The sequence below is a fragment of the Centruroides vittatus genome, unplaced genomic scaffold (genome assembly GCF_030686945.1).
Source record: "Centruroides vittatus isolate TY-2023 unplaced genomic scaffold, ASM3068694v2 contig_371, whole genome shotgun sequence".
NCBI classification, from domain to species: Eukaryota; Metazoa; Arthropoda; class Arachnida; order Scorpiones; family Buthidae; genus Centruroides; species Centruroides vittatus.
Window position 1 is genome coordinate 336,901 of NW_027122194.1, and position 27,821 is coordinate 364,721.

Sequence of the window (27,821 nt, forward strand, 5' to 3'; positions counted from 1 at the left end):
TAACAAAACTGACTGCTTTGATATCAATGGGATACTGAAGAATCAAGAGAGAAAAAAGGAATAGTAGCAATATGTTAAGAGGAGTAATAAAAAGTTATGATATTTTTTTAAATTAATGAATCATATCAACATATGCACAAATATAAGAAATCTAAAAATTGTCCATCTTCATACATAAACTAAATCCTACTTGTAAAGTGGATTTTTTTCCTGTTCAAAATTGTCGAAAGTAAAAGACTGAGTAAAGAAAAGATTAGACTGGTTACTTAAGAAACAATATTAGTAAGGTGAAATTCTAGCATAAACTGAGGGGTAAATATCTAACAGACAGTATTCAAGTATTTTTAACATAGAAGAAAAGATTTACCGTATTTTACGGACTATAAGACGCACTTCTTTCTTCGAAAAATTGCCTCCAAAATTCAGGTGTGTCTTATAGTCCGTAGCGTCTTATAGGTATTTAAAAAAAAAATTTGCTTAAAAATTAAGGTGCGTCTTATAGTTCGTAGCGTCTTATAGTCCGTAAAATACGGTATATCAATTTGTGAAAATTAACATTTTTTTTTCGGAATGGCAATCAAAACAGTTTATCCATTGGTCCATTTATGCACAGGTAAGAAATTCAGAAAAATTTTGAGACAGCATAGTAGTTACAATAGAAATAGTGTTAAGATAAAACAATGTAAGGGACCAAGTCAGGACTATTTTTAGAATTGGATAGCTTAGAAATGTCTGTATTGATATGTTTAAATAAAAAGGCAATTCCAGAGGATTGAGGAGAAATGTATCTTAGAGGAGTAAAATGTGCATTTTCATGATTATTACAAAAACAAGATGTAAATTGATTATTAATATTAAAAATTTTGGAGTTGGGAATAAGTCTAGAAAGTTTCTTGGAACACTTGGAGAATTTCAGGATACAGCCCCAGAAAGTTTTGTGATTATAAAAGTTTATTTATAATAAAATAAAGTATTCAAATATATAGTACTTTTTAAAAATATTTCTATTATATACAGAATTAGTTGTTTTTATACATTCATACACTATTATACTAAACAAAAACATCTACAGTAGAGCATCAATTATCCGACCCTCAATTAACCGACCGCGTTCTAGTTGGCAAATTCAAATGTCCTCTAGTGATGTGGCACTATAATATTTGGTTATGTCTTGGCTACTTTAATATTATTTTTGTTAAATTTTTGCATGTTTTAGCTGGCAGCACTGGCTTGACCATGAAAGGGAGGCTAGTATTTAAACTAGGCCTAATACACTATACTAATAATGTATTTTTTCATACTTTTCAGTTATCCGACCAACCCCAGTCCCCAATTAAGTCGGATAATCGATGCTCTACTATATTCATATTGTGGGATTGCGAAGATACTTGGGGTTGAAGATCGCAGGTGTGGGTGTTTGATTACCACAAAAGAATGGAGGCGAGCAAAAAAGAAAGGTCACAATTAAAACTACCTTTATGTGCAAAAAAATTATATACACAATCTCAATATCTACACAGAGTTGGCACATCCATAGCCCGTGACAGCTCACATAAAGACATATGACGAGAACACCAAGCGTTGAACAAATTCCAAAAAAAAAAAATATAAACTATTCGCTTCGTGATGTTGTAAACGTTCAACTGGTTCGCTTATCAGAATATTATAACTTATTTCACAATTCTTCACTCAGATGGGAACGGATTCTAAAATTAGGTTTTTCTTCACACACAAAGATAAAAAAAGGCCGGTTCACTCCAATATACACAGTACTCGTGACACCTTCTTACCTCGGACACCTGGAACCAGAATGGGACGTTGCCTGCCCCTCACACTATATATCGTGCCCACCGCCAACATAGTGCTGCCATAACAATAACGCCCAAAAATAGCAAATATATACATATATACGATTTAAAAAAAATAATAATAATTTTACAATTTTAAGTACATCGTGCATACAGAAACAGATAAAATAAAACAAAAATGATAACAATCAAAACATAGACAAGAGAATAAACAATAAAATAAGGTAACCTGACAATATACAAGAACGACACAATATAAAAAGATAACTTTAAAGTAACGTTATCTATTTCAGTCATGTTCATTATTAAATATACTTAGTTGGATGGATAACGATTATGTTGTAACTTGGACTTTTGCTATCCAATAGATACATTGATTTTATATATTGGGTTGTTCGGAAAGTAATTTAGTTTTTTTATTACTAGAGGAATTAATTGTATTTTTATCAGCCAATTTCATTTTAAACCATATTTTCATTATATATTTTGACAGCTGACATTTTAAGGCTTATTTGTGAAAAATTTTGTTTGATTCTGTACAATTGTTTTTTTTTTTTTTTTTTGAGCTTTTATCAGACAATTTAACAATTGATTCAAAAATGTACTGCCATGGAGTAAACAAATTGAGTAATATTATCAAACATAAAAGGCCAGAATTGATGAACAAAAATGGTGTAGTGTTTTACCATGATATTGCTAAATTTCACACAAGTTTGGTAACTGTTACAGCTTGGATGGGATGTACTACCACACCCAACATATTTGCCAGATCTGGAACCCTCGGATTATTACTTGTTCCGGTCTTTACAAAATATTTTAAACAGTAAAACATTTACTTCAAATAAAGATGTCAAAAATCACTTGGATAAGTTTTTTGTAAGCAAAGATCAAAACTTTTATGAATGTGAAATCATGCTACTATCAGAAAGATGGCAACAGGTATTTGATTAAAATGGTCAATATATAATTCAATAAAATATTTATATACTATAAGAAAATTGTTTTTTTCCCCATAAAAAAAACGAAATTACTTTCCAAACAACTCAATAGAAATTTAGACAATATATACAGCTTATTGGATATAAATTTCCATTTAAAATCAGCAGAAATTTTTAACATTGTTTTATGGTGTCTTATATTATTATTATACTCTATTGTATGATTATTTGCACTCGGTGGTTCACCCAGCAGGTGGGCTAAGCGGGTCTTGGCACCTCCTAAAGGAAAAGAAACACTAGTAAATTTTCCAAAAATATTTTCCTAATTAAAATTAACGTGTTCTATATTATTTATCAATTAGCAGTCACATAAGGTGAAAATTTTTTCATCCATTCAATTCGGCTTCCCCAATGTTAAATCTTGAGTGTGCCACTTTTTGCACTATTTCTGATTTTACAGTTTTATTTATTAATGACTATAACAGTTTACATGATCCTATAGTGTATAAATTACTAGAAAATGATTAATTTATTAATTCTTGAATTCTCATGTTAAGAAATTGACAACATAACATTATTTACACTACATATATAGATATGAGTTTTATAGAACCATACTATCTTGCATGGCACATGCACTGAATATATATTATGGTGGCAGACACCATAATATATATTCATTTAGCAATATATCTAGTAACATTTACCAATATGTATGTGGTGGCTGAATAATTGTAACCTTAGCGCTGCATCTGAAAATCCAGGTGGCACCGACGCAAGAATATAAAAATGCATGCAGGCCATCCGCCATTATCTTTTCCCTTCTTCTCAACTACTCTCCAAGCGACAAGTGGATGTACTGTACACACGTCTTGTAACTGTGATCGACCTTTACTTGATGAGTGTAAAATGAATTTTTGTATATGGTTGTAAATAAATTTACATGGTGAGATATATGGCTTCAGGTATTATATATTCTCAATGAACACTAATTAAGTGGTACGTTAAAATGCCACATATTATAGTGTCTGCCACCACAATATATATTGCTAAATGGCACTAGAGATATACCTCACATGGTAGGCTACACCTCACTCATGATGATATGCAGCCTTACATACAGGCAGCTGCAATATTCATTGGTCAGCCATTCAACTTTATTAAGATAGCTGAAAACTTTTCGTGTTTTCCTCTAAATGTCTATGAATTTGAAAATATAGAAGATTGTATTTTGCATACGAATGTTCCAATAAAATACCAGTAGCTATTATAATTATCTCAACTAAAACTCAAACATTAAAATCGACTGTCTTTCACTGCAAGCTGATTAAGCTTTTAAGTACAAAGGGACTCTGAAAAAGCAGTAAAAAGTAGATGGTTATAATTATCATTGTGTAGTTTAAATTCTGTTCATTGGAAAGAATTAAAATTCATTAGCTATTCAAGATATTTTCATATTTTCAATATTCATTGAAATATTTCTTACACTTAAACTTATTTATTATGAACTTTTATTGTAGAACTTTCAACATTTTATATTTTAATAAGAAGACTTCTTTCTGCATTTATACATTTATTTTATAATGCTAAACCACATTACTTCAGATTGTACTATTACATTTTAACACGCTATACTCATTGATATTTAAAATATATATCCATTAATTGTATTTTATCAGTTCAAATCATATCAGCAAAATATAGTTAATAGATATATTCTATTTTAAAACTGTCACACTTCATGCTTTACTTAAACTATTAAATTCAAATCAATGTACATCTTTACCAATATCATCAGTAAACATTTGTATGTTATACAAATAAATAAGATTTTTTTTCAGAAAATAAATATAAAAATTGCTTTGGGTCCAAATTTATGTGTATGTGTGTCTTTTCTTTTTTTTTTTAACTTGTAATTCAGTAGAGCAGTCCATATAATTCTTCTTTAAAAATTTTTTTCCTATATTTTTTTTATTTACCTATATTATTTAATATATATTTTGATTTGAAAAAGATCATTAATAGAATCTTGAAGTGTAACTTTTTAGAAGATTTATTACATTACCGGTAATAAATTTTAATTTCTATTATATAATTTGTGTTATATATATAAATTTAAGTTACATGAGCAAAAGCATATACTATTCTATGCAATAAAAAATATATAAGTCACAAAAAAAATAAAATATTGCTTATTTTTATTGCATTTTATAATTTTAATGCAGACTACTATAGATTTTAATTTAATATTTTAAAAAAAACATTAATTAAATTTAAATGTTTAAGAAAGATTAAAAAAAATTGTGTAATAAAAATATTAGAGTTTAATATTTTCTTTTAATACTTCACATAAAAAAAATCAAAATTGTTTTAATTTTTTAGAAATATTTTTGTGGTATAGTGAAAAATTTATTTATTAATACACATACATGAGATAAAATAATTTATTTCTTGACAAGAATACCGTGAAAGGAGGTATCTGTTCATCTAGTCATTTTACAACTAACCACTGTACTTTTTCTTTATGTCTGCTGTTTGGATGATGTCATTCAATTGACATGACTAGGTTGTGGATATCATGTGTGCCAATTTGGAGAAAGTACTGGAAAGAGATCAGAAGTTATCGGAATTGGATTATCGTGCAGGTAACAGTGTATGTGCTGGCTGATGGAAATATGACCATGAAATTTTAATTTGGCTTTTGTTATACAGTCAGCCATAGATATTCAAACTACTTTTGTTCCCTGTGATGTGTTCTTTTGTTTTTGCCTTGTATATAAAGTCTTGTTTCAGCTTCAGTGTTGTGTTGTGACTTGTAAATATGATATAAATACAAAATAAAAAAATAAAATTTAAATTAATGATAGCCTTTCTTGGTTTATTTAAATACATTTAAGGTATAAAAATTTATTGTGTTTCAAAATTTATTTAAAAATTTTAGTATCATAATTTAATCTATTTCAAACTGAACCAAACTATAATTTTGGTTTCAATAGTGTTAGCTCTCAACATATCACAAACATAATGAGACATACCATTTGAATTATGTAATTCATACTTTATTATAATAAATTCAGAAATAAATTATTTATTATCTTTTACAGATACGTTACGGCAAGAAGCTTCACAGTTTGAACAGAAGGCAGGAAAGCTGAACAGAAAGTTATGGTGGAAGAATTGCAAAGTTAGTAAAGCATTCTTTTGTCTGTCTATTATTATTTTTAATTAATAAAAAAGTTAGATATAACAACACTTTGTTCTAATATATCACTTAATGAATATATTGTAAGATATGAAATGCAATCAGAATACATGACACATGGATTCAAATAAAACAAATTTATTATTGCGATAACTATTTATATACAGAAAAGAAAAATAAGAGGTTCGTTTGGATTCCCTCTGTCTCCCAAAATACCAATCTCTTCATTGCTGTCTGATAGCAACAATAAATCAAGTATCCTGCTTTTGCTAAGACTACTTGCCCAGTAGTAACAATAAATCAAATAGCTTGCTTTTGCTAAGACTACTTGCCTGACAATGATAATCGAATACACGCGGTTCTTAACTAAATTAATACTAAGGTAGAAAGGATAGAAATAGAGAAATGAAAAGATTAATAGGATAGTGGGGTACCCGATTTTTTGATGAGGCTCCTACACCGGCTTGCGTTGTCCTTTTTTTAATTTTTTTAAGTGTCGCCATGGGTTCTCCTTTAATGTGTTGAATATTCCCTTTAACAGCTTCGTCGGTTTCTCCAATCCTCTTGACCAGGTCTCCGCTTTATAGTTCTATTCAACCTCAGTTGAACTTCGTCGCATGAGCTTCCTGACCCACATCCATGCTTCTCCGTGTCCAGCAAAAGAATGACCGTTAGTCACATAGATTTTTACACGTTCTCAGAGTGAAAAGCCCCTGTTTCCCACAAGCCAGAACAATACACAAAGGAAGTAGAAGAAAGGATTAAAAAAGAGAGAAAAATTATTAAAACTAATTAAATCTATGATACATATTTACAAAAAAAAAGGCATACAGCCACAATATTATATAAAATGTCACTATAAACTTCTCTACAATTACAGAAATACAGGTCTACAAAAACACTTTCAAGTGAATGTTGTAGAGTAATGAAAATTATTTCATAATGATGTGGGCAATGTTTGAATCATATAATGTGTAGCAAGTACATGTGTCTAGAATGGTAATCTGCAACAAAACAGTGACTGAAAAAAATAGATGATAAAATAGTTGGGATAATTATGGTCTGGGCTGGAATGCCAGCAAAGGAAGCCAATTTTTATGGAACCTGAGGCAAAAGTATTATCAAAATACTACATTGAGAAGATTTTTTGTCCTTTCTTTTGGTCAGATGCCAAGAGATTGTTTCTGTTTCTAGATGGTGACTGTATTTCATCAGGACTCTGCACCTTCACATAGGACAAAGGCTATAATTGCATTCCTGCAGGAAAGTAAAATTGCATTTATCAAATCTTCAGAATGGTTGCCAAACAGTCCTGATGCTGCTCCCTATGATTATTTCCTTTGGGGCTACTTGAAACAAAGAGTAAAGAAACAAAGTCTGCATACATTACATGGATTAAAATGTGCCATTCAAGAAGAAATTATGAAAGTTTTCTAAGAGATGGTAGAATAGGCTCTAAAGTCTTGGCCATATAGACTGAGGAGTATATATTATGCAAAAGATTGATGCATTGAGAAACACAATTAAATGTAAGATTTATATCAAAATAAAAGTATTCACTTTGATTTTTTATAGACCTGTAATTTATTTATAATTTTTCTTTATCTACAGAATAAAACTTTTCTATAATTAATATTAAATTTTGATTTAGGTTATTTGTATTCTATTGACTTTGCATCAACAGTGATAGGTCAGAAGAGCATATAAGGTAAAATGACCAGATCCTGAAATTTAAAAAGTGGGATATTAGAGATGCAAAAACATGTTAAGTTACATGATCAGTTCCAGTCAACAGCCTTCTAGCTTTCTGACATCATCAAAAATGACAGATGTTATAAGCATTTTACTTATCCATAAAGTCTTGTTAACAAAATAACAATCTACAGCAATAGTGACAATGTACAATTAATTATGGCTTGCAGTGTAGCTTTGTTTAATTACTGTTTTCTTAACTCATATACTTAATAAAGACCATCAACTCTCTTTTATAATTGATATGCACAATTGGATAATAAAATTTTTTTTTCTTTAACTTTTATGCGGTTCTTCTTTAAGACATGAGTACAATAAGAATTGCCTGATGTTTGTTATTTTAGGTAAAGTCTTTGTCATTTATTTTCACAAGGATGCAATTTGTTTTTCATTTTCATTTTTGAATGCTCATGTTTTATAATGGCAATGGTGGATTTTTACACAGGAACATATCAATCCATATCCATTCCCATAGAAAGTTATGGTTTATCATTAGGTATTTTAAATTTTAAATAAACTATAACAGTGGTCCCCAACCTTATGCCCGCGGGCACCATAGCGCCCACCATCGTTTTACGTGTGCTTGTCGCTGTGTGACCACAATAAAAATAAAGATATTTCGGTTTTCAATAAAATGCTATGTAAAAGTTTTTTCGTTTTTAATGATTAACCACTCAAAAATAGAAATGGCGTCCAACACAGATAAAAGCTCAAAGCGAAATGCGACCAATCTCTTTTTCCCCTCCACCAAATCTTCACCAACCAAATTTCTCATACCTGAAATGAAATAAACCGGTCCGTTCTGAATATCATAAAATCAAAGTACAGATTACGACTTACAGATGAACACCCTTGACGATTGCTTACGAGCAGGAATATCATCATACTCTCCTAATTACGAAGCAATGGCCAATGAAATGCAATGCCAAAAATCACATTTACTTTCAAATTTATATTTTTTATAAAGAATTTTTATACTCTGTAGATTTTGTATGCATTGTTTAGTAATTACTCGTTTTGTAAAAATTATTGTTAATAGTCTTGTGTATGTTTTATTACATTTTTGGAATAAAATGTTTTCTGTATATTATGTGTATGTATTATTAACTATGTCCAAGTATAAATTCACCTTGAAAAAATAAATGGTGCCCGCCGTCCGGCCAGTATTCTAGAATGTGCTCTTAGGTACAAAAAGGTTGGGAACCCCTGAACTATAATTTGAAAATATTTATAGTCAATATAAAAAGTAGAATTTTTAATCAAAATAAAAAAAAATATAAGCATGATGTTTAATTGTTAACTTAAAAAAATCATTCAACTTTATTTTTTTGAGATTTGTATGTTTATTTCTTAACTCTTGCTATCCTGTGGGCATTAAGCGGGCTTTCTTCAAATCCAGTTTGGCCCACATTGAAGTGGATAGATAGTGAGGAATAGGGCCCAATGTATCTCGAGACTACCCAGTGAGATTGCAGATATGAATGAAACTGTCGGAACCATGCCTATAGAAGCAAAAAAGTTAAAGGAGCCATACCTCTATATGTGAACCTTTACAAGATATAGTTTTCCAAAAGTAGTCTACTTCCAGGTGCTACAGAAATTTATGCTGCACACTCCACTAAGCCTATCACATGTTTAACAGAGCCCAGTACAATGATCAGATTTTCTAATTATATTCATCAGTAAAGAATAAAGAAAAGTCTGACATGTGACTTTTGTGAGACCTCCAAATATGGAACCCTAATGGCATCAGTTTCAGTTGCCATCCTGCTTATGGATATCATATTTGCAAGCAAGTTATATTATAAACAACTTGCTGCAACAGTCTGTAAAGAAATTATACATGCAACTGAAATTTGTCTAACTTCACACAATGTTTATTTATACCAATTTAACAATTAACAAGCTCATTATTATAAATAATTACTCACAAATACATCATATTTGTGAATAAAAATATTCAAATTTCTGAGTGATGAATTAATATAAAAATTACAACCAAATCTGCTATAAAATAATTATACATATAGTAAATTTGCCCTTTTATATAAAGTTTTACTAATTAATATTGGGACCTTGAATAAGTTCTTGCTGTTTTCCAACAGATGGCATTACCAGAACTGTGTGCATGTACTTTTAGATGGTGATGCATCTGTAAGGAAGTACAATAAGCAACCTTGAAAATCAGTATCTGTCATTTCGCCGAAGTGTAAACAACTTTTTTTCATAGTGTTAAACATGTTGCATTTTGTGCCAAAAAAAGAGTATTTGTGGGGAATTTTATTGCACTATTTTATTCAAAAAAAATCTGCAGTTGAAGCACACAGAATTCTTGTTGAGACTTACGGTGACCATGCTCTGTCGGAAACAACATGCAGAGATTGGTTTAGACCAGAGATGGCAAATCTTTTTGTGTTTGCATGCCATATTGTAAGCATACTTAGCTTTAAAGATGTTAATGTGTGCCAAAGTTTCAGACTTCGAATAACAATATTTAAAGAAATTAAACGAATACGCTTTAATTAGCTTTAATTAGAATAACTGTAAAAAAGCCGATTGAAAAAAGGATGATCAGGTGATAAACCGAAAGGATGATTGAAAAAGACAGAAATCGTATGATACATTACGTGCCAGATGATTTCTCCTTACGTGCCACTTTGGGCACGCATGCCACAGGTTTGCCACCCCTGGTTTAGATGCTTCAAAAATAATGATTTTGATGTTGAAGATAAAAAACATTCTGGCGCACTGAAAAAGTTTGAAGATGAGGAATTGGAGGCATTACTTCATGAAAACTCATGTCAGATGCTAGCTGAACTTGTGTGATCAATTCCTAATGATTCTGCAACAGTTTCGAAACGTTTGAAAGGATTAGGAATGATTCAAAAGCAAGGACATTGAGTGCCGTACGAGTTGAAGCCAAGAGACATCGAACGGCGTTTTTTCACGTGTGAACAGCTGCTTCAACGGCAGAAAAAGAAAGGTTTTCTGCATCGTATCGTGACTGGGGATGAAAAGTGGATTCACTACGATAACCCTAAGTGTAGAAAATCGTGGGGTAAGCCCGGCCATGCATCAACATCATTGGCAAAGCTGAATATCCATGGTTCAAAGCTTCTGCTCTGCATTTGGTGGGATCAGCTAGGTGTAGTTTATTATGAGCTGCTCAAATTGAATGAAACCATCACAGGAGATCACTATCAACTACAATTGATGTGTTTGAGCCAAGCATTGAAGGAAAAACGGCCACTATACGAGCAGAGACAAAACAAAGTGATTTTGCAACATGACAATGCTCGGCCACATGTTGCACTGTGGCTGTAGGCCTTTTATTTCTGTATAGTTTTAGGTTTAATTTGTATTCTATTTCTATAAATTTATCCTTCCTTCCAATTTTCTTTGTCCCTTTGTCTCGAACTTCCAAGAACTCTGACTTACCCCCAGCCCACCAGGAGGTAGGGGAGAGACAATAGATGGCGATGAGCCTGGAGGGGAAAAAGAGATTCGAGTGGACATTCTTGGGCTAGACACGAGAGGTGACGGACGTGTGGCAGCAAAGCTTGTGAGAAGAATCCGACGAGACTGTAAGAAAGGAGACCGTAGAAAACGGATCAAGAAGGAAGTGTATTGATATATTGGGAGAACCCTCAGACAGCCGATTTGCAAGAAAACATAATGTTCAAGACTTGGAAGTCGGAAGCAATACTGGGACTACTTGTCGATTAAATTGGGTACCCCTATCCTATTACTCTTCTTATTTCCCCTTCTTCTATCTACCTTCTATTAGATTAAGTTAGATTAAGAATCACGCGAGAGACTATTAGATACGAATCATTGTCGGTTTGGAGTTGGGATAAGACCAAGTACCTGGATTGCCTGTAATGCCGAAGCCATCACCGAGGACAATTGTAAAAGAGTAAAAGAACAGCAGGAATCCAAAAAGAATCTGTATATATATATCTACATATATCGCGAAATTAAATTCGTTTTTATTGGTAAACACGTGTATGTGTTTTTCCTTTCGCGTTGTACTTATAACAGCACAACCGGTGAAAACCTACTTGGAAATGCTTAAATGGGAAGTCCTACCCCACCTGCTGTATTCATCAGACATTGCACCTTTCGATTATCACTTGTTCCGATCGATGGCACATGGCCTGGCTGAGCAGCACTTCCATTCTTATGAAGATGGCAAAAATTGGGTCGCTTCTTGGATAGCCTCAAAAGATGTGTCATTTTTTTAACGTGGAATTCAAATGCTGCCAGAACAATGGGAGAAAGTACTGGCTAGTGATGGACAATACTTTCAGTGACATGTTTTTTATGACTTTTTTTAAATAAAGCATTAATTTTTACGAAAAAACAGCAAGGACTTATTCAAGGTCCCAATATAATCTTCTTTGTTTTGAATTGGCTTTTAAATCCCATCAGGTATTGATTCTGACAAATGTTGCAGTTCATGTAAGTTTATTTTATCCCAACAGTTATCAATTGCGCTTGTCAGTTCATCAGCAGTTCTGTATTGTTTGTTATTAGCATAGATCATTTGAGAAAGCATTGCCCACACATTTTTATGGGATTTAAGTATGAACTACACAATGGCTAGTCCATTACATCTATTTTTTCTTGTTTAAGCCAGTTTTTAGTGGATTAAATGCAGTATCTTGCTGGAATATCCATTCATTTCCTCCAATCAGTGGTCCAAATGGAATAAAATATTGAATAGCATATTTTGATATTTGTCTGAAGTCATTCTATCATTAATTATGATAATATTTGCTTTGCCATTAAAAGCAAATGCTAAACAAACCATGACTCCACCATTTCCCATTTCTCTGCTAAAATATTTCTTTGATGCTTTTTTAAATCATGCCTATAATATCTATAACCATCTTGTCCATTCAGATAAAACTTTTTTCATCTGGAAACGTCATATTTTTTTATCTTTTGTCAGTCCAATTCATTACTGATTTTGCCCATTCTAGTCTGTTTTGTTTGTTGTCTTTTGTAAGCTTAGGTTTTGAGTTTAACATAGGAAACATAATCATTATTTTTCAAAACATTAGCTACTATTGTAGGCAACACTTTTAGTGACAAACTAGCAGCAATGGCATGTGTAGCCATTCCACATGAGTTGGCAAGATGGAACATCTTGCATTGTGAGGGATCAGGTTAATTGAAAGCTGATTGAGGATCACAATCAATTCCAGAAGATGGAATCACATTATTGCCAAAAAGATGTCTCTGTGAAGATATTCCTGAGTGCCTTGACTTTGAATAAAATGTATACTATGTTTTTGAAGAGATGAATCCCAACATTAGAAAACTGTTTCACATCATACCACACAGATTTTAAATCCATGAATCTTTCATTTCACAGATTCAAAAAAAAACCAGTGTGGTTAATGCATAGCATATCTCCAGGGATCTGAAGAAACAAAAGTAAAAATGCAACCTTTTCAGAACCTTTTTATTTCCAGTAAGGTGCAATATTTAGATGCATGAACAAACATTTCGAATCTCTATCGAGATCTGCTTCAGGTTCGATGGTGTTCTAACTTTAAAATTTGAACTCTGAAAATTCCAAACTGCCAATTAATTCAAGTGTTCAAATTAAAAATGCAAGACATTTATGGCGAGCATATTGTTTCCAAAAATGCTGTGCATGAAATAAAAACCTCTTGCAAGCTTTGCCACTAAAAATGATCCTAGCTTGCTTTGTTTATGTTTTGATCTTCAACAGGTTTTCTATTTGCCTGTATCAAATGATAGCAAACTTTCTTTTTGTAAAATATTGCACTGTTTATAATTTAACTTTTCAGGTTCGATGGTGGCTAGTCCATTACATCTATTTTTTCTTGTTTAAGCCAGTTTTTAGTGGATTAAATGCAGTCCTCTTGCATTGTTAGGTTGACAAAATTGTCAACTTAATCGATACAGGAGATGTAGATGAGCAGGATATTGGGGAGTTACTGCAGGTTTCTGGTAAAAGCCTTACCAATGATGACCTTCAAGAACTGGCAGAACAAGGAATTCGTGTAAAACTGGAAAATAGAGATTCTGAAGATGAAGAACGCAAAAAATTTCTGTACAGTTTTCCTTAATAAAAGTTTGGTAACGATAACCGAAATCATTGATCAAATTGTATCGAATGATCCCGATTTTGATAGGATGCCAAAGCGAAACCAGGCGTTTTGGATGCGACCTTCTGCTACCGACATTTGCTTAAGGAAAGAAAAAGAAAGCAACAATGAAACTACACAACTTCATCACAAAAAACAAGAATTTCAGAAAAGCCAGGACCTTCGTCACAAAAAATTAACTTTACATTTCTGTGCTCATATGTTTATATGTTATTTAACATATATTATTATGCAAAAATTTATATAAAAATAACTTAAAATTATAGTAAAATTTGCTTATTTTTTGGTCGCGTGTTTCCCTATCCCTATTTACTCTATGTTAAAATGGTCTCGTTTAATGCTGTTTCGCTTAGCACTTTGTCGTCTAGGAATGCATCCCCTGCGTTAAGCGGGGTCTTACTGCAGGTTTAAATAAAAGTTTTGAATTTCATTTTTATTTTTCCAAAGCATTTTTTAAACGTACTTTTGTACTTCACGTATTTTCTTCTTAAATAGTCTATCCTTATGTCAATTTACTTGTGTTTTTTTGTTTATTGTTGATTTTATGTTTGTCATTAAAAACTCTTCAGTACAATAATGTCTTTTTTCATTTTGTTTTTATTACCTATAAAACATGTTATTTTAATAGCAATCAGTTGAGTTAGTTACTTTGAGCCAAATTTTAATATTAAATCATAATTATGTTTTAATTGTGAAAAGCATATCTCGTTAAATCAGCAGAAAGCTTTTTATTATTAGCAAAATGTAAAGACGTATCTCAAAATAAGGCTCCAAAATAATGATAATGAAGCCAGCAGTGAACTTGTGTGTTTATAGTATTTACCAAGTACTTTAAAGGAGAACTTGAAAAAAGCAGTGCTTTATACTCAGTTTCTTATTTACCAGTGGCGTGCTGTGACATTTGATGATAGGGAAGCTGTGTTTCTGTAAGAAGCCGACTTTCAGGGGCAATCAATTAATTGCGCGTCAGGCCCGTTCGTATTGGTTTGTTCGATAAGCCAGTAAAAACCGTATACTTTTTTAAATGTATTTTTGATAGATTATCTGACGTACTTAATAAATAAGAAAGTTCAATATAATTACCTCCGTTATTAGATTCAATAAATTCCCTATGCCCTCTAAATGCCAATTCTTGCTTTGAGAAAAAACACATAACATCTATTAATTTAGATATATCTATTAATCGTAATTATCTTGTTATAATTTTCAATATTTATTTTATATTGTCTACCAATGTTAAATTCTATTCCTCTTCGATTGCTTCAAATTGTTTCACTTTTACGAAAGAATCGTCATTCGTCATAAATTTTATTGTCAAAATGTCGAAATTTTTTTGTTGACGTATTTATATTTAATTTAGGCATTGGTCGTTCTCTTTTAATAATGTTTTCTTTTTCATTATTTGGTCTTGAGCCAAAACTTTTTTAAAATAAATTTTTGAATCACTAACCACGATATAAGGGCTAAAATTAAAATTATAAAAAAAATCTTACTCGGTAAAACGAAATGTGTGATGAATATACATACCTAGTACAAAAATTCTTCAATTGTATGAATATACTTTTAAAAAAACTTATAATTAAATACAACTTTGTGAAGAAACGTACATAAAAATAACAAAATATTCTTTATTTTTTAAATCTTAAAACAATCCACTTACAAGTTAGTGAAATAACTCCCTACGAGTGGCTAATGAATGGAATCAGAGACGTCCTGGTAGGTGTGCGGCGCGTGCATGCACTCAGGTTGCCAAATTCCGAGGGTGCCAATACCGTTCAATGTCAAATGCCTCTTTTGTCGCTCACTAGTATATCTCAAAGGGCGCCACAGGGCTGTTGTAAATTTTAAACGTTTCTCACCATAGATATAAATAAGTTAAACTTAATAGTCATTTGTTTTCTAACTACTGTAATTCGTTTTAGTACCATGTGTACACGGAAATTAGTTCCCCACTGTACTGAGCTCGTAATTGGTTCGGTTAAGCTTTCGTTTAAGTAAAATTCTGGCTCTTTCAGCAGGGTTTTTATTTATGTCCCCATTCCCTAATCTCTTAATTATTTAACTACTTTTTAGTAGAAATAAGTCGAAACCAGTTACTTTGTACCTGAATATCTGTAGTCTTGGGAAAACAGTGGAAAGACAAATTTTTATGACAGTGGATATATAAATCGTAAATTTAAGGAAAATAAATTCTAGAGCTTTTTTTTTGTACCATTGTATGTCTCATTCATTAAATTTGGTTGTAAATGATGCTGCCAAAGTAACAGTTAATTTTTTAACATTATGCAAGAATTGTACACGTTTTTTCTGCATTTTCTTACAGATGGGACATACTATAATCATAATATCACCGGTTTAACATTGAAATCCGTAAGTAATATAAGATGGGAGAGCAGAATAAACGCAGAATAAATATATCAAATATTTTAATGGATTTTTTAAAACTCCTGTCAACTATACAGAACTATCATAAAAACATGCCAGTAAACTTCTATCGGTTGGGTTAAGTTATAAATCTAGTCTAGGGTTTTATAACATGGGCCAGAATAAATTTTACGTTTTTTTTCGCGGACCGTAGTAGTTAATTGACGCCTTATTGTGGCTTGTAATTTTTTTAGTCTGCAAATATGAAACAAATAAATAAAAAGTTAATTACTACATTTATTTCTCTTATCGTTTTTGAAAATTACAAAGAATTGGAAAAATAACTAATTAATAGTTATTTTTCCAATTTAATAATCTATTAATGATCCCGCAGGCCGGATAGAAACTTTTAGCGAGCCGTAGCTGGCCCGCGGGCCGGGAGTTGCCCGCCGTTGATCTAGTCTGCTCATGATTCACATAATCGGGCGAGGGTGGCCGAATATCTAGCAGGCGGCTAACAGCCCAGATTCGCTCCGGGATATAAAATTGGATGCTTTATGCGTGTGTTGCTTCTACCAGCTAAACCGTGACTTTGGTGCTCTGTAAAGCGCATGCGCCAATGCCTATAATCTGGCTGATTGGAAACTGATTCGGTTTCAGCATTCCTTCGGCCACCGAATTATTCGAATATACAATAGCAATCTTATCGTTTTTTCCACATGTAGTATAGAAATTTGTAAAAGATACATAATGCAGTTATAATAAAATATTAATTTTAATTAATTAAAATTACGTTAAAATATGAAAATTTATATTATATAAAATACAAGGGAAGGTCATTGGAAGGTGGAAGCAGCGCTTCCATCGCTTCCAATGACGGCACGCCACTGTTATTTACAAAGAAAATAAGAAAGTCCTTTTTTCTATAAATTGCTTGTTGCAAAGTTAAAAGAAATGAGAAATGCCCCTATGTATTTTGTGCTGTTTCAGTGGTAATTGTTGATTTTTGGGCTATACATTGTCAATTTATATATATTTTTTTGGTTTGGCAGCACTGCTGTGATGGGGGTATTTAAGGAGGGTGTGGATTAGCAACTCTCTCTCTGAGACTTTATGGTTGGAGCACTGGTCACCTTGGTTTTGCTCGGAGAATTCACATTTCTTTTACAAGTGTGACACGTTCTCAGGAGAATGTATTGTGTTGAATTGCTAAGGTAAGCTCTGAGCCAAATCCATTTGCATCGAGGAAATTACCTGCTGGATATGTTAGATTTAATGTTCAAATTAAGGAATTGTTAGTGGATAATATTGCCCGACGAGTATTACAGAGATCCACGTGTTAAATTGTAGAAAGGGCTGTGTGTCAACCACCATGTGTAGCCTAATTGTGCAACTTGTAAATATATTCTGTACATATTAATTGTATATAACCTTAATTTTATGTGATATTTCGTTGTCTCCCATTGTTTGTGGTAATCACACTTCTACATACCCACAATCATCCTATTATGGATCATTGTGAATTCCACAATTTTAAATAACAATATATCTCTTAAATAATCTTAGTTACTGATGAGGGGTTGTAAAATGAAAGTTTGCCTGAAATGCATTTAATAATTTATGAAATTAATCAGAGTAAATAAAGTTAAAATTCTGCATTTTGGATCATTGAATCATCAATAGAGTTCCTTTACACCTGCAAATACAAGGTACTGGACTTTATTGACTGCATTCATCTAATAAATAATTCTTTAGTGTGTGAAATAAATGATTATTGATAAATTGTAATTTTTTACACTAACAATTATGCATACAATAGTGAAGAGAAACACAAAATATATTATATATACATATATATATATAAACAAAAATAAAAACTATATATATATAAAACATAACAATATATATATATATTAATTAATTAGCAGTTTTTCAAAAAATATTTATTATAAAGTATCAGTGGCGTGCTGTCATTGAAAGCGATGGAAGCGCCGATTCCATTTTCCAATGACCTTCCCTTGTATTTTATAAAATACAAATTTTCATATTTTAACGTACTTTGCATTAATTAAAATTAATATTTTATTATAACTGCATTATGTATCTTTTACAAATTTCTATACTACATGTGAAAAAAAACAATAAGATTGCTATTGTATATTCGAATAATTCAGTGGCGGAAGGAATGTCAAAACCAGGTCAGTTTCCAATCAGCCAGATTATATAAGCATTGGCACATGCAGTTTACAGAGCACCAACCTCACCCGGTTTAGCTGGTAGAAGCAACACACGCATAAATCATGTAATTTTATATCCCAGACCAGTTGTGGGCTGTTAGCCGCCTGCCTGCTAGATATTCGGCCGCCCTCGCCCGATTATGTGAATCACGAGCAGACTAGATCAACGGCGGGCAACCCCAGGCCCGCGGGCCAGCTACGGCTCGCGAAAAGTTTCTATCCGGCCCGCGAGATCTTTAATAGATTAACTATTAACTATTTTTCCAATTTAATAAACTAATTAATAGTTATTTTTCCAATTTTTTGTAATTTTCGAAAATGATAAAAAGTTAAATAAATAAGAGAAATAAATGTAGTAATTATTTCATATTTGCAGACTAAAAAAATTACAAGTCACAAGAAGGTGTCAATTAACTACTACGGCCCGCGGAAAAAACGTAAAATTTATTCTGGTCCGTGTTATAAAAAAGGCTGCCCACCCTAGACTAGATTTCTGACTTAACCCAAATGATAGGAATTTACTGGCATGTTTTTATGATTTTAAGATAGTTCTGTATAGTTGACAGGAGTTTTAAAAAAATCCATTAAAATATTTGATATATTTATTTCGCGTTTATTCTGCTCTCCCATCTTATATTACTTACGGATTTCAATGTTAAACCGGTGATATTACGATTTAGTATGTCCCATCTGTAAGGGGATGCAGAAAAAACGTGTACGATTCTAGTACAGTGTTAAAAAATTAACTGTTACTTTGGCAGCATCATTTACAATCAAATTTAATGAATGAGACGTACAATGGTACAAAAAAGCTATAGAATTTATTTTCCTTAAATTTACGATTTATATATCCGTTGTCATAACAATTCCTTTCCACTTCTTTCCCAAGACTACAGATATTCAAGTACAAAGTAACCGGTTTCAACTTATTTCTACTTAAGAAGTAGTTAAATAATTAAGCGATTAGGGAATTAGAAACCTAAATAAAACCTTGATGAAAGAGCCGAAATTTTACTTAAACAGAAGCTTAACTGAACCAATCTCTTGCCGAGTACAGTGGGGTCTGATCTCTTTGTAATATTAGATGTAATAAAGACAAATTTTTTCAGTTCAATAAGTGTGACCGAAAAGTTGTAAATTTTGGAAATTTCTGTGAACACTTCTAACTAATTCGTTTCAGGACCAAAACGAACGCCGGACAATCTGTTAAGTTTAACATATTTAGATTTTTACAGCTATGGTGAGAAACATTTAAAAACAACCCTGTCGCGTTTTTTGAGATATACTAGTGATGCGACAAAAGAGGCATTTCGACATTGACTGGCGTCGGCACCCTCGGGATTTGGCACGCACACACCTACCTGGACAGTCTCCGATCCATTCATTAGCCACTCGTAGGGAGCTATTTCACTAAGTGGATTGTTTTAAGATTTAAAAAGTAAAAGAATATTTTGTTATTTTTATGTACGTTTCTTCACAAAGTTATATTTAATTATAAGTTTCATTAAAAGTATATTCATACAATTGAAGAATTTTTGTACTAAGTATGTATATTCGTCACACATTTTGTTTTGCCAAGTAAGTTTTTCTGATAATTTTAATTTTAGCCCTTATATCGTGGTTAGTGATTCAAAAATTTATTTTAAAAAAGTTTTGGCTCAAGACCAAATAATGTTTTCTTTTTCATTATTAAAAGAGAAAGACCAATGCCTAAATTAAATATAAATACGTCAACAAAAAAATTGACATTTTGACGATAAAATTTATGACGAATGACGATTCTTTCATAAAATTGAAGCAATTTGGAAATCAAAATAGAATAGAATTTAACATTGGTAGACAATATAAAAAAATATTGAAAACTATAACAAGATAATTACAATTAATAGATATATCTAAATTAATAGACGTTATATGTTTTTTCTCAAAGCGAGAATTGGAATTTAGAAGGCGTGGGGAATTTATTGAATCTAATAACGGAGGTAATAATAAATAAGAAAGTTCAATATAAAGTAAGTCAGATATTCTATTAAAAATACATTTAAAGAAGTATACGGTTTTTACTGGCTTATCGAACAAACGAATACGAACAGGCCCTGACGTGCAATTACTTGATTGCCCCTGTAAGTCGGCTTATTACAGAAACACAGCTTCCCTATCATCAAATGTCACGGCACGCCACTGTAAAGTATAATTATCATCCACATTGGTGAAAATGGAACATACCTAGTGATCTCTATAGTTTGTCAGTTTGACAGTTGATTTAAGCAAGGTTGTAATTGATCTTGTAAGTGAATAATTGGGAGTTCACTGTATTTAGTATTTAAATCACTTGAACCATTACTACGTTTCAACATAAAAATAATTTCATTAAAGTTTTTAATTATTCCCTAACATATACATTTATTGAAACAAACATTTGTTTTATTCTTTATTCTGTAATATATGATGTACAATTAAACATCAAGATAAAGTTGAACTAGTTGAAGTGGTCTTCTTGCTGTTGTTTAGCTGCCTGGTTAAGTAATTGTCTGGACAGAAGATATCTTTCCTCAGTGGATGTTTAGTTAAGTTGTTTAAAATTATATTCTTCATTCATGTGATTGGCAGTTGGTAAATTGCTTTTTGGTTTTGCATCCAGAAGCTTCACTGTCATTCATGCCTTTGCCCAAAAGGGATGTTTCACATGCCCAATGGGCAACAGATTCTGCTACATTTGTAAAGCATCCTTAGATCATAAATGTTGTTGACTAGATGGCCAAAGCAGCTAAGGCACCCAATCTTGGGACCCAGCATCAAATCTGGGCATTTGAAAAGAATTTTTTAAAGGGTCTGTCTCAGATGTGACAGGCCCCATTTTTTTCCACCTTAGCTACACCACTGTGAGCCTGGCTAAACCCACAGTTGACTTGAGAAAAGGCCCTCTTAATGCCCATATAGCAGAAAGTTTAAAAAAATCACAAATGCTACAAAACCAAGATTTTAATAATACTTTTGTCACAGGAAAATTTAATATTCAACAATATTTATTTGAAAATATTCTGGTTTTATAACTAAAAGTTTAGAAAGACATTTAGGCTGCCTTCAGACAAGTCACTTTGTTGCACAACTGATAAGGGGAACATACACAACTTTTAACTGGCAGATTTGAACAAAACTACATTTTGGTCATATTAGTAAAGATGATAATACAGCAGTCAGAAACGGCGAAAGTTGCATCATTTCCTGTTCTCAGACACTGTACTGGTTAGTGTTGATTTGTGTAAAAACATTTGTAATTGTGAATATTTACTTCGACTCATCAAAAATAAATCAACAAATGGACAAAATTAATGATATTTAGTAGTATCAATGGTTACAGAGAAATTGTACAAGTGATGTACCCAGAAGGAATCAAGAGATCCTGGCACCTTCCAATAAAAAAGGAAGAAAAAAAAACAAAATTTTCCAGGAATCTTTTCCTAATTAAAATTTATATGTTTTATTTATATTGTGTTGTCTTCTATTTCTATACTACTAATGAATTATCAGTCACATAAGGTAGGAATTTTATTAAATTTGCATTAAAATTTTTATCCATTCAACTCAACTTACCAAGATTAAATCCTGAGTACACCATTGGCTGATACATACCAAATGAGCAATAAATTGACTTTCCAGTAGATAACAGGTAAGTCAATGTCAGTCATTGATTCAATTTGAGATTTTGATTCATGTCAACTTATAGCTTTCATTAGATCTGCTCAGCAAGCCCAGGAAACATAATAAGAAATGCTTACTGGAACTAAGTATCAGAATTAAATATATTCACACCTAGATGGATTTACGTTTTCACTGTTAGATGCATGACCAGTTTTTGAAATAATTGTTCTTTTTAAATTCAAATTTTTTTGTTCGTTCTTTGTAAACATTAACTGATGAAGATCTCTTAAAGAGATCAAAAACGTTTTTATAGAAATTAACGTTATGCTGGTCATGTTAAAGGTGTGAATATATTTAATCCAGGAAACATAATTCAAATGTTTGAAAACTTTAGATTTGGATGAACTTATAATGCCCAATGAAAATGATGACTGTGATGGAGATGATGAGCAGCTCACAACTTCAGCAACACAAGGGATAAAGACAGAGCCATCATTCCAATGACAATATATTTAAGCTTTAATCACTTGTATTAGCTCCTTTGCTTAAAGAATTTTGCTGGTACTTTTTGTAAAAAGTAAACTGGGTCATAGACTGTCAAGATTTGTGTGTCTGGTAAAGTTTTGTTTTGAATTTCGTACCATGTATTGCCAAAAGTGTAGTCAGAAAAATAATATGCACTCATTCAATGTGCCTGGTATGAATCAAAGTTACGCTTCCATCACTTCTGGAATGACAACCACTTCAACTACTTCAACTCTACTTTTCCTTAGGCTTCCACTAGTTTTTTTTCTAGCATTATTTGTACTAATCCCTGAGAGCAATATATTCAGCAAGATTTGCAAGTTAAAAGTTGGGTATGTCTCTTTGTGAATGGTACTGCTTAGTCGTGTCCATTCATCTCCCCATTGAATCCTTATATTTTGAAGATGTGCTTGGGTGTTAGTGATGTGCATCTGTGGCAAGGAGTTGTGGATCCCTGTCACAAGTGGCTGTCATTGGTGGTGTGAAGCTTTTCACATGGACTACTTTCCATGGCTACATCAAGAAACTAACCCAAGGACACTAGGTGATCTTGACAAACCTACAGATTAGCTCTGCAATGGCTTATGACTGTCATGGTCAGTTGGTATTGTAATCCAAGTAGTTGTTTTATCCTCATTACTTTCCAATATTTTTAAAAGAAATTAGAAGTAGAAATTATGATCTTGTTTATTTTTGATTTAGTTTGTTATTAAAAACAGAAACTACAAATTTATTAATTCAAATTCATTTAATTTATCGTATTTAAAATATAAATTTGTATAACAAAATTTATAAATTCTTTATTAAAATCACATCAAGATAGCTGAAAAAATTATTTTAAAACTCTTCATATATATTTTATAAAATTTTCATATTATTATTATAAAATATAAAATTTGAATACAAATACAGTTGACAAATTTTTTCATCTAAAACTATTTTTATAAATTGAAATAACACTGTTTATTAAGAAAAATAATATGACTGTCTTAAGAACAAAGATATAATGCAGCAGTAGAAAAGTGACACATTTCTGTCCCTTTCACATCGATGGGGTGAGAAGTGCTACTTATCGATGCATTTGAATCATTAGTGCATATGAATGAGTGGTAGCATTCAGTGGTGCAACAGAGTGGCCCATCCAAACCCAGTTTTATAATTAAACAAAAGTTATTATTCATTGAATTTATATGTATTAATAAAATAGTGTATATTATTTAAATCTTATATTGAAATAAGTTTAAATTTTTCAGATGCTTACTGTCATGATCAGCATTGGGATAATCATCATTATAATTATAATAGGTAAGAAATTATTTTAAATAAAATAACTGTGATTTATATAGAAAATAAACAAAATAGGTTACTTTGTCAAACATAATTAGTGGGAAGATAGACATTTTCAAAACATTGAAGCTTAAAGTTTTTGAATACTGTATATCCAATCTAAAACTTTCAAACAAACTATATTAACTTCTTTAATTATAAACAATTTTAAACCTCTCTGAGATTGAGTTTAATTATTTTGAGTTATTTATAATCAATAATAATAAAGGTAAATTAAATAATTTTACACATAGAGTGCTAATTATCATATATCAATATTAGTAAGGAAATAAAAGTAATAAAATAAAAAACTTAAATTTAAAATCATAATTTTGAAATTTTTTTAGTAAGGCATTTAAAAAAATTTTTAAATTGTAAAAATAATTTTAAAATATAAAAGCTTCATACTGTAAATTTAAAAGAGGTTTGACTATCTTGAGGTGTTGTTAATGCAATTAAATTTAAAGCAAGAATTTAAAATTCTTATTGGCCATTTAATAAGCTTAATTTATTGAATCACTCATTTAACTTTTCTGTTCTCAGACACACTAAAACAGGATTTTAGTTACTGATAGGGATCAAACAAAATATGATTAGAGTTTATCTTATCCAACTATTTCAAACAAATCCTAGTATTACAACTAAATGCATTGGAGCTATTATTTAAACTTTCAATATACTGTGTAACCTCACTTAACGAGCACCTTGCATAACAAGTTTTTCGCATAATGAGCAAAACAAATTGTTAAAAAATGACTCACTTAACAAGTGATGTTTTGCATAACAAGTGACCAGGAGAGGGGAAGTCCCGGATTGTGCGCATGCTCCATCAGTCTGTGTTTAGCACTTGTTCCACTAGCATCTTAATGTCGCTTGTGATCACACATTTTTCCAAACTTGTGTTCACACACATTACATATAAATATCAACAACCATAGCCCGTTATATAATAAACAGGCCAAACAATATGCCAAATTCTTGTAAAGGCTATAATTTGACTATAATTAATTTGTCTAGTGGTAGGCAGTTATGCTGCCATCTCGTATTAAATTTAATGACCAATTCCAAATTAAATTTTAGAAATGTGTAAATTAAAAAATTAATTATTTTTAATTACATTAAATACAAGATGGAAGCATAACTGTCTACTTCTAGTCAAATTAATTAATTCCTAATATTTAATTATAGCATTTACATAGCCCAAGAATTTGGCATATTGTTTGGCATGTTTATCAGACATAGTATCTGTGAATTTTTTTCTTTTCTGCAAATTGAATTCACATTTCAGGTTAGTTCATTCCATGCTAGAAGAAAGATGATGATGATTCACGCTCCTTAACAATGTATATTGTATAATTTTCTTTGAATAAATGTTATACATAAAATATTTGAGTATTTTTTTTTGGCATGGAACACATTATTGTATTTTACATTAATTTACATTACAGTCAGATACAGCCAGACATACTTTATTGAAATATTTTCTTTACTACTTATATGCTAAGTCCTTTCAAACTTCTTTGACTAAAACTTACTTGTTCGACTAACTTTATTATCTAATGCTTTCAAATTTTTTCCCTTTATTTTCAGAAGAAATACACTTTTTGACCTGGTTAAGAAATTGTGTGATATATTGATCCCAAACATTTTATTTTATTTTATAGAGTCATTATACTGTTGTTTTGTTTTCAGTTTCAGGCAGTTTGTTTTGTTAATAGGGCAAAAAACCTGCACCCTCCATTCATAATTTACCTTAATCTTGTGGAATTCACAATAAACCTTAATGTAGTATTGTGTGGAAGAGGTAGTGTGTTCACTACATGGTATGGAAGACAAATAAAGTAAGGGTGGTTATTTTTAAATTTATATAAAAGCAGGACAAGCACGTAACAAAGACAATTATTAAGGAACGGATCCGAGGTTTTTTTTATTATTGTTGCCAGTCACCCCTTTGAACTTTTCATTCTGACAATTCCTGTATAATTCTTATCAACCTTATCTTGCTCTAGGGCCCTTTTCTTTGTAAATTTAGTTAAACTATAGTTAAGCTCAGCGCCGGATTAAGCCTCTAGCGGGCCCTAGACAAAATTTAAATTGGGGCCCCATTTAAATAAGTTGCTTCTAATCAAATCTTATATAATGTGACATTAGCGTAGCTAACATGGGTGACACCCGGTGCGGATATCGTGGTGTCACCCCAAGTCATACCGTAGTGTCACCCTTTTTAACTCTTTTATAAAACACTATTGAATTGTAATATCTTTGCACCCGAGCAACTTGAACGCTATATCGAATATGCGATGTCGCAACGTACAAGTTTAGATTTAGAAAATAAATCATAACCATACATCAGTACTACCTGTACATCAGTACCCAATCAATTATTTAGCTTTGGCAATTGTTAAATATTACTAAATAAAGCATTCATTACTGACTTCTTAATTGATTATTTTTGGATTCTAATTTAGGATATGATAATTAAAAAATTAACATAGACCTACTATATAATCAGATTTTGAGCTAATTTGATGCAAATTATGAATAGTAAGTAAATATTCTGACCAAAACTACTAGCACTTTAATATTAATTTTCAGCTCTAAATTCATATTTCTTTAAATATTAAAATAATAAATAATGAAAAACTTTTTTATAACTATAATGACTAGAAAATAATAATAACTTTTATCTATTTAATTTTCTTTTTTAGCTTGGGCATCCAGCAACTAAACATTTCAGCATGATATATGCACTTCATGCCTTCTATGTAGGCTAAACAAAAGGGTCGCTTAATAACAGTTCAAATAAAACAACAAGTAACATCAAGGTAACAACATATTCAAAGACATCTGTATTGTACGGATGGCTATAGGCCATATTTGTTGTTGTTGCACCGTGCTCTTCACTGTTGTGCCTCTATCAAAAGAAAAAACATAAGAAGCTTTTGTCACCCACTACAATATACAAATGACATTAACATCCCATCAAACAAAATTAAAAACAATTATAAAATAATGAGGTGCTGTAATTGTGTATTGTTTTAAAAATACACACAGTATTATTGATGTATTATATTAATTAATGTGATTATTTTGACTGATATTATTTTATTAATTACAGTGAGTGGCCTTTCAATTGTATTTAAATTTCTATAAAATATTACTCAATGTCACCCTTCTTGATCAATAAATCTTCCTTTGTATATGTGCTTCACAAAAATAAAGGTTTGTGCAAACCATTTGTATAAAAAGGTGGAAAATAATTTGATTAATAGTTATTATTATTAAGTGACACTAAAATAATAATCATCTAACAATAGTAGCAATCATTTACTATAAATACTTTTTCAATATGTTTTTATTAAATACTTTTCAAGTTAAGAAGCAAAATCGCACTAAAAATAAAATCATTTGCTTTTAATAATCTTGAAGTACTTCTAGCTATTGGGATGCATTTTCCCAAACTTATCACAATGAGCACAAATGACTAAAAGTGATTTGTTTTTTCTTTATTTTATTTATTTATATTCCTTTGTATTAACTCCAATATGCATTTCAGACATAGTAGGAATGTCAAGTAATACATTTGACATGCATATTGGAATTAATACATAGAAACAAAAAATGAAAAAACAGTCAATGTATTAATTCCAATATGCATGTCAAATGTATTACTTGACATTCCTACTATGTCTGAAATGCATATTGGAGTTAATACAAAGGAATATAAATAAATAAAATAAAGAAAAACAATCACTTTTAGTCATTTGTGGTCATTGTGATAAGTTGGGAAAAGGCATTCTACAGGATGACTCTGAAAGTTTTACAATATGGGAATACTATAAGGTCTTAAACAAAATATTTTTAGTATTACCTTCAGAATTAGC

The 27,821-nt window shown here is 31.1% G+C and overlaps 1 protein-coding gene across 2 annotated transcripts in view; it reads left to right on the top strand.

The window, feature by feature from the left end:
- LOC136975383 (vesicle-associated membrane protein 3-like) overlaps positions 1-27,173 on the top strand; it is a 48,271-nt gene extending 21,098 nt beyond the window's left edge. The window contains exons 3-6 of one of the 2 annotated variants that reach the window (XM_067270424.1): positions 5,313-5,391; positions 5,851-5,930; positions 23,865-23,916; positions 26,646-27,173. In XM_067270424.1, coding sequence (XP_067126525.1) covers positions 5,313-5,391; positions 5,851-5,930; positions 23,865-23,916; positions 26,646-26,665 — 231 coding nt within the window. In that variant the 3' untranslated portion in view covers positions 26,666-27,173. Of the gene's footprint in view, positions 1-5,312; positions 5,392-5,850; positions 5,931-23,864; positions 23,917-25,225; positions 25,375-26,645 lie in introns of those variants that run through there. The other variant, XM_067270425.1, reaches the window with a different exon arrangement.
- Positions 27,174-27,821: the final 648 nt, after the last annotated feature.